Source organism: Odontesthes bonariensis, chromosome 23, assembly GCF_027942865.1.
Source record: "Odontesthes bonariensis isolate fOdoBon6 chromosome 23, fOdoBon6.hap1, whole genome shotgun sequence".
Classification (NCBI taxonomy): domain Eukaryota; kingdom Metazoa; phylum Chordata; class Actinopteri; order Atheriniformes; family Atherinopsidae; genus Odontesthes; species Odontesthes bonariensis.
In genome coordinates, this window is record NC_134528.1 from 30,031,484 (window position 1) to 30,043,958 (window position 12,475).

General features: G+C 40.3%; 1 protein-coding gene across 8 annotated transcripts in view; it reads left to right on the top strand.

The window, feature by feature from the left end:
- ryr2a (ryanodine receptor 2a (cardiac)) overlaps nucleotides 1–12,475 on the top strand; it is a 287,428-nt gene that overhangs the window by 236,736 nt on the left and 38,217 nt on the right. For 5 of the 8 annotated variants that reach the window (XM_075456990.1, XM_075456991.1, XM_075456993.1 and 2 more), the window contains exons 88-92: nucleotides 4,362–4,435; nucleotides 5,460–5,477; nucleotides 10,629–10,709; nucleotides 10,965–11,053; nucleotides 11,775–11,903. In XM_075456990.1, coding sequence (XP_075313105.1) covers nucleotides 4,362–4,435; nucleotides 5,460–5,477; nucleotides 10,629–10,709; nucleotides 10,965–11,053; nucleotides 11,775–11,903 — 391 coding nt within the window. The remainder of the gene's footprint in view (nucleotides 1–4,361; nucleotides 4,436–5,459; nucleotides 5,478–10,628; nucleotides 10,710–10,964; nucleotides 11,054–11,774; nucleotides 11,904–12,475) is intronic. The other 3 variants (XM_075456994.1, XM_075456997.1, XM_075456995.1) reach the window with 1 other exon arrangement.

A 12,475-nucleotide genomic window follows, 5' to 3' on the forward strand; every position in this document is an offset into this window, starting at 1 on the left:
ACATTCTTTGGTCGGACCGCCGGATTGAAGGCTTGAGTCTTTCTTGTCTTTTCAACTGCCTCAGATTGGCCCTCCAGTCATCCAGACACCCCCCCCCAGATACCTCAGTCCCTCCGGTAGATTTTTCTTTAGTTCCCACTGTATATCATGACCATGGGAAATGAATGGAAGACAGCCTTCAACACACCTTTAGGGCACTTTGAATACCTGGTCATGCCTTTCGGCTTCATGAATGCCCCTGCAGTTTTCCAAGCCCTCATAAATGACATTCTGAGAGACTATCTAAATCTGTTTGTGTTTGTTTACCTAGATGACATTCAGATTTTTTCCAAATGTTCAAATGTCCCACAGAGCACACACAACATGTCCGAAAGGTTCTCCAAAGACTCCTGGAGAACTGCCTCTACATTAAGGCCGAAAAAATGCTAATTCCACGCATCTTCAGTCACCTTCCTCGGCAACATCTTCCAGGGCGGGCAGGTGGAGACAGACCCGGACACCCGGTCTCCATTACTTACTGTCCAGGCTCCCATAATGTCAAACCAGGCGCCTTATCACATAGCAGATCGAGAACCAGATTCGCCGGGGGTTGGTCTTGGACTCGGATCCTGGTGGTGGTCCTCCCGGGCCCCCCAGTGGGCCCATACCTCCAGGTTTGCTTACCTCCCAGGAGTTCACCGCTCCATCACTCTTCTCCAACGATATTTCTGGTGGCCGTCTCTGAAGGCGGATACCAAGGAGTATGTCTCTGCCTGCTCCACATGTGCTAGGAGTAAGAGCAGTAACCGACCACCATGAGCACTTCTGCAGGCTCTGGAAGTCCCTAGTCGGCCCTGATCTCATATCTCTAGACTTTGTCACTGGATTACCTCCCTCACAAGGTAAAACCACTATACTCATCATCATCGACCGTTTTTCTAAGGCTACTCACTTCATCCCTTCAGAGTGCCAGCCCTGTTAGTGAATCATATCATCCAACTTCATGGCATTCCTTTGGAAGTGGTGTCCGACTGGGATCCCCAATTCATCTCACAGGTATACCAGTCTTTCTGTGCCGCTTTGGGAGCCAAGGTCTCACTAAGCTCTGGGTATCACCCCCAATCCAATGGACAGACCAAGCGGCTAAATCAGGAGCTCGAGGTTGCTCTCCACTGTGTTACTGGAAACAACCATTCCTCCTGGAGCCGGCAGTTGAGTATTCGCACAACACTCTCACTTCCTCTGCCACTGGACTCTCACCTTTAGAGGCCTCACTGGGTTACCAACCGCCTCTATGAGGCCCTACTACGTACTGCGGAACGCAACCACCGCCTGGCGGATTGCCACCGTGTCCCTGTAGTACACATTCAGCCAACAGATTTGGCTGGTAGCCAAGGACATTCCCCTGAAATCCACCTCTAAGGCTCCAAACCTCTACCCAGGCTCCGACCTCGCAGTGACGCAACACCTTCGGCTCTGCTGCACTACCTCAGGCAAATTGCTTGTTCAGGTTGATTCGAGTTCCCCCTGGCAGGGGAACTCCACCCACTTTGTCAGGAATCAATCAACTTTGAGGAGCGCCAACGGCCCAGGGTAGAGGCGTGTTCAAGGTAGTGACGTGGTTGAACTGCGACTCAACCCATGGATTGTACACGGAAGCGCTTCATTCAATATCAACATGGAGCAGCGTCAAGCTTTTGACACTGCTGTAGATGCTGTAATGAAAGTGTTCGACGGGAGATTCTCGTTAAAAATCGAGCAAAGAACAGCCCTTGAATCATTTCTTGACAGGAAAGACGTTTTCGCCTTGCTCCCTACTGGCTTTGGTAAGAGTTTAATCTACCAGTTAGCCCCGCTGGTAGCTAAAGCTCTTCTTCCTGTTACTCAACCAGTTCCCGTCGCGTTACATACGTCAGAGGAAAGAGTGGTGTGATTGGCTTAAGCTTAGGCACAGCCTTTTCTGTCCTCAACCAGTAGCAACCCGAGGGAGGCGGGTTGACCAGGCCATTTCAAATCGTATTAGTTATTGTCTTGGTCAGACCAGAATCTCGAAGAGATTTGAAAGTCGATGTTAATCAGGCTACCAAACCTCATCGGCCCCTTTAAAGTCGAGTCCGTAATTAACCCCTCCACTGTCCGCCTCAAGCTTCCAGCCTCCATGCACATCCATCCATGGCCAGATTGTCTCACTACTACAGTGGTAATTCGGCCGACTTCTGTGCTTCTTGTTTAAGAATATTTCCTGTGTGTATTTAGCTTGTCCTGCTGTGTTCCCAGTGCCTGTTCCTCAATTGTTCACCTCTCTCTGCTGGATTTCCGAGCTAAAGATTTAGCATTCTCCCTAACCCCAACCTCCTTTCCACGGCCGAGGTGCCCTTGAGCAAGGCACCGTACCCTCATGCTCCCCGGGCTCTGTGAATGCTGCTCCAGTATATGGCATCTGTCTTGATGACTGTGTGACCTTGTGCATGTGTGTTCAACAGGTGCCAACCTGGATGGGTTAAAAGCAGAGGAGAATTTTTTTGTATATTGCCTGTAATGTACATGACAATAAATCTGATCTTAATGTTAATTCTCCCGTGGATTCCGAGACACCTACCTGCTCACTAACCTACCTACTCGCCCCGAATGCTGACTCAGTACCTTCTGCACTACAGCCAGCATCCTCGCCTCCACTCTGGAACCCAACATGGACTCAGTAAGGATAAACCCTCACCTTTACCTGGATAAATCACTCTCTCAGATCAACACTAACCATCTCCCGTTCTCCTGGGTCCACTCTCTGGCTCACCACATCTCCTGTCTTCAAATAAACTTTGTCTATTACCCAATTCTCCCAGAATCAGCGTCTGCACTTTGGTTCTATTTGTGAGTCAGCCAGGCATTCGCCATGACATAGTGAGGTCTGAAGGCTGATTTATGGTCACCTACGGAGAGCCCTCTCCGTCAATGGAGACCCTCCCGGAGACGCTCTCCGTCGCTTGCGTGCGTCGGCCAAAATTCCTATCTATCTATCCGTCAAGGCGACGGAGACCGCAAGGGTTGCGATTGGTCGGCTAACAACATCATTTCCGGAATCACTTTTCCGGTTTAGCTCCTTCCTCTCAGAACAACAACACCGCCATTTTTGAAAGAGTTTACTGTGTGCCGGTCAAGATTTGGTCAAAATTATTTGCATTTCAATATCAACAAGCTCCAACTCCCACAACAGTCTTTCTCTCTCGGTCGCCATCGTTCACTGTGAGGAGTGGAACGGAGCCGGAAGGTGAACAATCAATCAACCACTTTCAACATAGACGTCGCAAGATTAGGTCGTCTAACGTAGCGACGCCTACTGATCGGGAGGGGAACTGCCTTGCGTATCCAACAGCCCGACGGAGAACTTCGAAAGGACGGACTACGGAGACGGATTGACGGATAACGACGGAGAAGCATACTGAGGCCTTAAGATGTTGACTAGTTAAGCTAGTGGAAGCTCAAATCTTAACTCGTCACACTAGATAAAGTCTTTCTAATCTCACTAGTTAACTACTGATGCTAAAAATGTTTCCTGGTTGAACTTGTGAAAGCCAAAATGCTCACCAGTCACACTGGCTTCTTCTTGGCTGTCCAATTAACAATAAAAAATTCAAACGAATAACTTTATCTTCATCCAACCCACTTCATTTGCATGTTTCACACAAGTTAATGTTGTCTTCAGGAGCTGCAACTAGTAAACTAGTGGCCGCATGACTCAGCTTATGTAAACTAGTCAAGGCAAAATTATTGACAAGTTGTTACCTAGTTAATGTTACCTAATGTCACCTTAGTTAACCAGTAAGTATATTACCTCACTAGTTAATGAGTGGAAAGGCAGTTTATGTCATAAGTGAGGCTCTGTACGAACATGTAAAACCTTTAAAATGTGTACCTTGATTGATACATTTGCTTCACAGATTGGACTTGTCACACTTGTAAAAAGCTGCTTACTAGTTAACATGTACATGTCACTAGTTTACTAGTGAAGTGCAGCAACTGCCATACATGCTAACAAGAGAAATTTGATCACATCACTTCTTGTAGTAGACACAGTTGAATATCAAATACACTATTTGATATTCAAATGTCCCCGGTTGTGTGAAAGCAGGTACACAGGATGATGCCCGATTGGCCGGTCCAGCGCTTATTCTTCTTCTTCTTTTCTACTGTTATATATTTCACTTTGTATTTTTTAACTAAATGTTGCTTACTCCTGTGCAATTGATTGTTTATTTATGTGCAATATTTAAGGGGGTTCTGAGTCCAAGAATACCATTACAATGATGTCCGAATGTTAGTTTTTAAACCCAGGTAACATGTGGAGGAAGATTTATCAGTTCCTGATCCTTTTTGCTCTGCTTTAGTGTTCTGGATTTAAATGCGTTTGAGAGGCAGAATAAAGCAGAGGGCCTGGGGATGGTTACAGAAGAGGGATCAGGTAAGCCTCACTATCTTAACACCTTTCTCATTTATTTTTCAACAGCTATAGAAAGACTCACAGCACTTTTTTTTCTCAGGTGGAGATCGATAGCCTAACTCGGTATTTATTGAAAGCATATTGTATGTGGATGTTAAATGCTTATTGATTCCATGTGCAGATAGAATTCTCAAATGCCCTTTTAATCATCATAAAAATGGGCATTGAAAACCTGGCCACCAGGCATACTGGTACATTCTGGTCTCTGATACTCATCACCTTTTAGAATGTGACTATTAGTTGTGCCCGAAGAACCTCACTCTTTGGTGTCACTTTTAAATGTTAATCACAAAGATTTGTTTTACCCTTGTCAAATCATCATTCTGTATTTTGCTTTGACCGATTTATCATAGCATCTTTCCTTTGAGCTTTTAGTTCAGTTTGGTAATGCAGCAATACCTGTTGTTCACATGCATTTATCAAGTATTACTTTCTGTTGTAAAAATGAATGGGCATATGATGAGCTTTTGTCTGATTTCTTTTTTTTACTACTGATTTGTGAGTTATAACATAATTATGGTTAGTTATTAGTTCTTAGTATGTTCTGGTAGGTTCAGCAATTGCATTTTTTTTCCACAAATTTCTTGGCAGTTTTTTGTTTTAGTTTAAGCAATTCTTTTAAATGTCAATTCACATCCCTTTTCACAGTGTCCCTGTATGTGTATAATAATAAGATCATATTGGTATTTAGTCATTGTGCTCATTTGAATAAACCATAATCTATATATATATATATATATATATATATATATATGTTGTGAATTTTAAACAGGGCATCACTTCAGCACCAGTGAAAAAGGAAACACTATTTGAATAGGTTTTATTTAGCTGTACAGATTTTCTGTTTACCAAACAACACTCACATTTCCCTATATATATATTTATATATATCTTCCTTTCTGTGTCTTACTTTCTTTCTCTCTTTCTTTTTCCTCTGTTTTTCTATTCTCATTTTGGTTTAATGCACTTTCTCCCCCTACCTCAGTCATCACTCATGAGCGTGGTAATTATGCCTTCTGCCATTTTCTTGTGTGTTGGATGGTCTTTCTTCCTCTCTTTCACCTTGGTTGTTTAGCTGTTGTGTCGGTTCTGTCCAGGTCCTGAGTGTAGACCTTCAAACCACGTCCTTTACCCGCTCTGCACTTGCAGCCACTTTTCAGCTTAACTGTCACTAATCTAATATTTTTGTTTTTAGTTGAGGTAAATGCATAACTCACTCGCAGGCTTGTTGTATAGTTGCTCTTTGTCTAATGTTTAAGGGCATATTTACCAAAGCTGTGTACCTGACACAAAGCCATTTTTGGCGTAAAAAGTTAATTACTTTTTGTATTAACTAATGAATGGTAAGACTGTAATGCAGTGGTAAGATTGCACCCATAAGATGTGGACTCTCCCTGTTGCATATGTATTCATTGGAGTTTTCCTTTCGACCACAATATTAGAAGAGTAAAGCTTTAAATGAATCATTACAACTTAGTCACTAATCAATGCGGTTTGCTGCCAATTGTGCCATTGTTCCGCAAAAAAAATAGCGAGATTTTTTCCACCTGTCATGGCTGTGGTTGTTGCTGTGCCAGAGTGGCACAGGTGTTGCACAACATTTTGATCCCAGCCAGCATGTCCATGTGGGGCAACTTAAAACCCATACGGGCAAACACAGGTGAGGCCACTGTGGAAACTGCGGACGAACCCACTTGGGATCCGTATCTTCAGCCCAAATTTAAACCTTATAGAATAGAATAGAATAGAATAGAATAGAATAGAAAAATACTTTATTTATGGGCCCCACATCGACATGCTGACTGGGATATTATTTGGAATGAGACTTCATCAGAGCAATCTCTTAACTGCCAAGCCATTTTATCCTTAATTACCTGAAGGATCTAAAAGATTAGCTAACTGGAGTCATGCAATACCAGCCCTAAAATTGCAGCCCTTCATAGTTTAGTTTTTGCTTTATTGATGTTAATTTGTTTTGATAAGCTCATCATAAATTCTGTAAGAATATCTTCATCAGACTTAGCAGGATTTTCAGAGGGTATAGTGTTACTTAATGGCTATTCTGGCCTGTGGAAGGGACATAGAAGCTTCTGCAGTCTTAAGTGAGGTGTCAGTCAAAAGCAAAGAGGGATGACTATCTTTTGAAATCACTGTGTCAAGAATGTTTTTATGCCAGGTAAACTTGGACTGGCAGTAGAAAATACGTGAAACTAAACTAAACTGTGATTAAACTTATTTATTTAAGTTGACCTGTTAAACAGTATTTTTTTGTTCTCAGCTTCTTTTTTGTGCATCTTGAATATTTTGCCTGAACAAATAACCTGGTTCACAGCTGTGTCTGTGCTGTTGATGGACTACAAGCTCCTGCGTCCTGTAGATCAACCGCTCGGCTTGTTTACACAATGCACAAACTTGAGCAGTCCCTGATATACTGATTTTAATACAAAGAACTGGTTGTGCCTGTAGAACGAGACACTCACATCAGTGCCATTTCTGACTTGCTATCAGACAATATTTTTTTCACGTTTTAGTAAACATGCCCTTTAAAGTCTTAGTTTATTTGAGAATTTAGATTAAAATGTAATGTAATGTAAATGCATGTACCATTGTCTTCTGAAACTAATTATGATATAATAATGTCCTGTTGAAATCAGGACATGGCACAAGTGGTAGAAGTGAAAAACATCTCGCCACAGCCTTAAAATACTCTGTCTACCTCCTCCTCAGGATTTGCACAGGATCTGGCATTTTTTGAAAAGTGCAAATAAGAGTATCTGAACTTCTCCCACCTTCATCCACCACCTCTCCTTTCTCAGTCCTAAGGTCAGAACACACTGGCGCCGAATGACATGCATCAAAACAGTCGGATAAATTGACGTGCTAGCAGTGGCCACCCCTGATCACTTCTCAAGATTCTCCTATTTTCAAGCATCGTCTCTCATGAAAAGACACATTTTTCAGTTATACCTGCTTCATGCAAGTACAACCTGGCTCTCTGTGCTTTTAGAGTTTTTTTTTCTTTCATCCCTGCTTTTATTACGGCGCTGTCACAAATCAAAATATATTTGAAAAATTGACGAGGAGAGTCATTAAATCCCTAAACATTATTCGTAGAGTAAGTAAGTGTACATCCACACGGAAGTTAATAATTAAGTTAACAATATTTTTTTGTTATGGTTGAAAACTTTTATTTTATTTTAAACTAATAAAAATCTGTAACAAACAGATAATAAGCACATGATATAACACAAATCATTTTTGTAATGTAAAAGTAATTGTGTTTTATAGTTCAAATAAGTTTGATATCTGGTAACCGACCAATTATGTGGGATTTTCTGCTGCTTTTTAAAAACAACAACTATTAATTAAAGAATGACAACTGTGATTAGACTCCAGGCCAGATGTGTGTGTTCAGATGCGGGCTGCATCGCTTGGCTTCCGGTCAGCAGCAGCAACACGCCGCCAGTGTGTTTTCGGCTTTACAGTCAACATCAAGTCAGTTGGTTGTTTGGTCTCAGTAATGGAGATGGTTATTGTGCTAGCTGTTTTCTGTTGTGATCCCCCTGTTCTCGACCACTGTCTTTTTCTAAATCACACTTTTAGGGCTGCAATGAATTCAACAAATCTCTACATATTATTAGACCATGCCTCCGCTGAAGTTGCATTCATCAGCATTTTACAATATAATATGTGGAAACACGAAGGTCACTACTACTGACAGAGTGTAATCGTCACATTTGCAAATATATATTCTTTTGAGTGCCTTTTCAATTTTTTCTTTTCCATTCTACTCTGTAGCCTTTTCTCTTAGTTTCTAGGTGCTCTTATTAGTCGAGACAAATCTTTTGCAGAAAATAGTGCATGCCATCTCTTGGACAGCAAATAACATCAAAAGACAAGCTGGTGAACCTCATGGAGCATTTCAAATCCAGATATTATGTCGTCTCACCAATGGAAAATTAAAAACGGTATTAGATAGAGAATATATATGTTGGGCTTTGATGCTTCAGAGTGAAACATTTGGATGCCATACTGAACTAATCTACTAAAGCGAATGGTGAAAGAGAAAAAGATCCACTTTGATGCACACTCATCTTATCCAATCCAATGAAAAACTCCTGCTATAAACTGTCAATCATGAATGAATACACCAAGACGTAGTTAAAAGCCTTTTGATTATTTTAGAGACAGTGTAATGTTAAAGATTTCTTGATCAAATTTAATCTTATATCAGCAAAACAAAAGCTAGTAGTTGCAGCCCTGCTCATCTCCCATTGTCACCTTTTCATCCATTCCAATAGCTCCTCTTCTCCTTTCTTCTCACTTAGTATTGCAGTTGGGATGTTAAAGTGGCTGTTTGTGATCATGTTGCTCTTCCAGAGGAGGAGGCTGAACTCTGATCCTTTTCTCCTCTCTTCCTCCTTTCCTATCTCTGTTTAATGGCTGAGCTGTGTTTTGTAGTTGCTGTATTTGTTCTTTGTATTTGGAATAATGTGGAAAATGTATTAGAAAAACCTTTTTGTCTGACCTTTAAATCATTTTTTTTTTTTACAGAATTAGCATTTGTCAGTTAGCTGTGTTTTATTTCTTATATTTTTCTGTGGAAAAAGAGACTTAATAGATAAAATATTAGGAATAAAATGTCAATATGTTAACATTTAAACAGTGAAAATTGCAATCCTTTCATTTGGTTAATCACTGTTTTTGTAATAATCCTGACATATTTACATATTTATTAAGAAATAGTTAATCTTGTATGAATGTAAGACACAAATAGTTCTTGAAAGAACATAGAAAAATCTTAAAGAAGTAGAGTCTCAGAATCCCACTGTTGTGTTGATATCTACTGATTTAACACCACTGAAATATGAAAAAGTCTTATTTTAGGAAGTAATTCTTATTCACAATATCTTCCTTTTTGAGGCTGGCCAAATATTTATTTCTGCAATCATATTAATAAACACAACTTCAACCAGTTCTACCACTACATACTATCAAATTTTATTTCACTTTTTCATGAAGTTTATCATAGATTTTATTAAGCAATATCCAGTAAATGGGCACGTTTAGTGCAGCTTAACAATTTCACCATATTAATCTTTGGACTTTTGTTTCTAGCATTGCAACTGTTATTAGTATTATCATAGTGTAACAGTCGCTGTTCAATACTTCTATACTTTTCTCACATCACAACTTGTATATTCAGTATCACATAAGAAAAAACGAAAACTGTTCATTTTCAGTAGATGTGAGATTCACATGTTAACATCAGTAGAAATCAGCATATCCTCTTTCTTTTCTAGGCAGATAAGATACAAATCTATGACGTGCTGCCAGGATGAATCAATCTACTGAATGAATCTACTTAGTTCTCAGCAGAAAAGGAAAAGGCTCTCAGTCTTGTCAGTTTTGACCCACATGTTTCTCTCCCCAAACCTCGTTCAGTTTGTTCTCACTCTGTATGGATGTGGTCCGTTAATGTTTTTCTTCATGTTATTGTGATGTTTCTCATCTTCCTTCTTTTACTCTTGCATTTCATGGTTCAGAGCAGCATTTTAGGACAGTCAGAGCAGTTTGCCTCACTTGATTTTTAATCGTATGCATGATCTCGATGTGAAGCCAGAATCCTATCCCGACACTGCAGCCCACCACCACCAGGTGGGGCTGTCCACTGTTCATCCAAGAGTACATCTATTTCTCTTAGATAAGAATGCTTTATTATGACTGTGATTTTTTTTCTGAAAGAAAACATGGGAGGCTCAACCTCTTTTAACACATATTCATTTTCATCTCCTTCTTTGTCTGACCCTTTCCTATATTGTCTGTTTCTGATGTCCCTGTTTTCTGACTCTTTTTGTACATATGACTGTGTGTGTGTGTGTGTGTGTGTGTGTGTGTGTGTGCGTGTGCGTGCGTGCGTGCGTGCGTGCGTGCGTGCGTGCGTGCGTGCGTGCGTGCGTGCGTGTGTGTGTGTGTGCGTGTGTGTGTGTGTGTGTGTGCGTGTGTGTGCGTGTGTATTTATGTACGTGTTTGCCCATGCCTGTATCCTGTGTGTGTGTGTGTGTGTGTGTGGATACCCATGTTTGTTCTGGTGCACATATGTACATGTATGTGCGTGGATGTGTGTGCATGTGTCTTCCTTTTCTCTGGCCAGGTGAAAAAGTCATGCAGGATGACGAGTTCACATGTGACCTTTTCCGCTTCCTGCAGCTGCTCTGTGAAGGACATAACTCAGGTACAGTGTGTCCAAAATAAGAAGTCCATTCAAGAATAACTAAGTGTTTGCCAGTGAAATGATTATTCTTCCACCGTAGATGTGTTATAGTGAAAATAAAGAGGAGTTGCATGGCCACAGGACATGCGTGTGCAGAGGATGACTTCCCTGTTCTGGGGCATTCCTTAATGTATCATGCATTTTTCCTTAAAAATGACACCAGTATCCCTTCTATTTATGGACATTTCATTTCATTTTTGTGGTATCTTGTTTCAGACTTCCAGAACTACTTGAGGACACAAACAGGGAACAATACAACCGTCAACATTATCATCTCGACTGTGGACTACCTACTCAGAGTTCAGGTTAGTTTCTTTAGGAACAGCTGCCACCTCACAAAGGACATATTTGAAATGAAATCAATATTTTAAAACAAAAAAAATAATTGACTTTCTGGTATCTGTATTAACTGTCAGAAAAATATTAGACCATAGAATGATGGTGTAATTTATTTGACAGTACCTAAAAACAGCTAAACGTAATTGCACTATGTGCACTTTGGTGTTGCCATACTGAGTCTCTATGTTGCTGCAGGTTAGGCTGAAAGTACTGCTGAAAGTAAGGCTGAAAGTACTGCACTTTGTATTCACTCCGGAAATCTGTCGGCCAGCTGGATTTGTCAGCAGGCTTAATGTACTTCGTGTACTCTCTGACACAGAAAAACAGCTGTCTGCCTAACTTCATATTTAAGGTCACAGGACTGTGTCGAGGGACACCTACCTGCTCAGATGGCAGAGTTAGCTTTTGCTAAAACTTATTGCTTTTCCCTTGGTTGCGATCTTTAAACATGTGAACATTAAAATTGTGCTAAATCACTTCATGGTGAAGATGAAGAAAAGAGCTAAAATCCTAATGTCATTAGCTTAGGTGATATTTTAAGATGCCATTTTACAATTTGACTCTTTTGAATGCTATCTAGAATTTGTTTCAATGAAAATATTTAGTCTTGAGGCTCTGAACACTGCTACCACTTCTAATCTCCCTCTCTTGCTCCCCTCCCCTCTCCATTACTTCTCTCTCCTCCAGGAGTCTATCAGTGATTTCTACTGGTATTATTCTGGGAAAGATATTATTGATGAGCAGGGCCAGAGAAATTTCTCCAAGGCAATAAATGTTGCCAAGCAGGTTTTCAATACACTCACAGAGTACATCCAGGTAGGAGAGCACGTCCATTCACCACTCTTTAAATTGCTGTGAGAGAGAGTAAGCTTACCTGGAATACCTGAGATAAGAAAACGTTGTTTACAAATTTCTTTAGGCATACAATCCACTACAACTCATCAACAAATGATTTGTTAATCAGATGCAGAAGACACATCATTGGCTTCTTTTTGATCACATAAAGTCAAGGAAGTATTTACATGTGACATGTGTAACGCAATAATCATAGAAGTAGATATGGGGACTCATGTTGTGAATATTTGATTTATACCATGAAAATGAATAATGTGTGTAATTCATAAAACAATGTTGATAAAAAATATTTAGCTTTTTTCCATGTTACAAGCCATAGTAACACTCACATTCTTAAAAAGAATTTCCAGAAAAAGTTGAACATTTTTTATTAAATGTTTAAAAACATAAATTGCCAAACTTTTGAACTGAGACAACTTTACTGTGTTTGAGAATGATAAAAAAAAAAAGTAGTTGTTGTCTGAAATAGCCCTTAAGAGTAAAGTAAGAAGTAGAAGCATGTTAACTATTGGCTTCCATTAATCTCCCTTTTA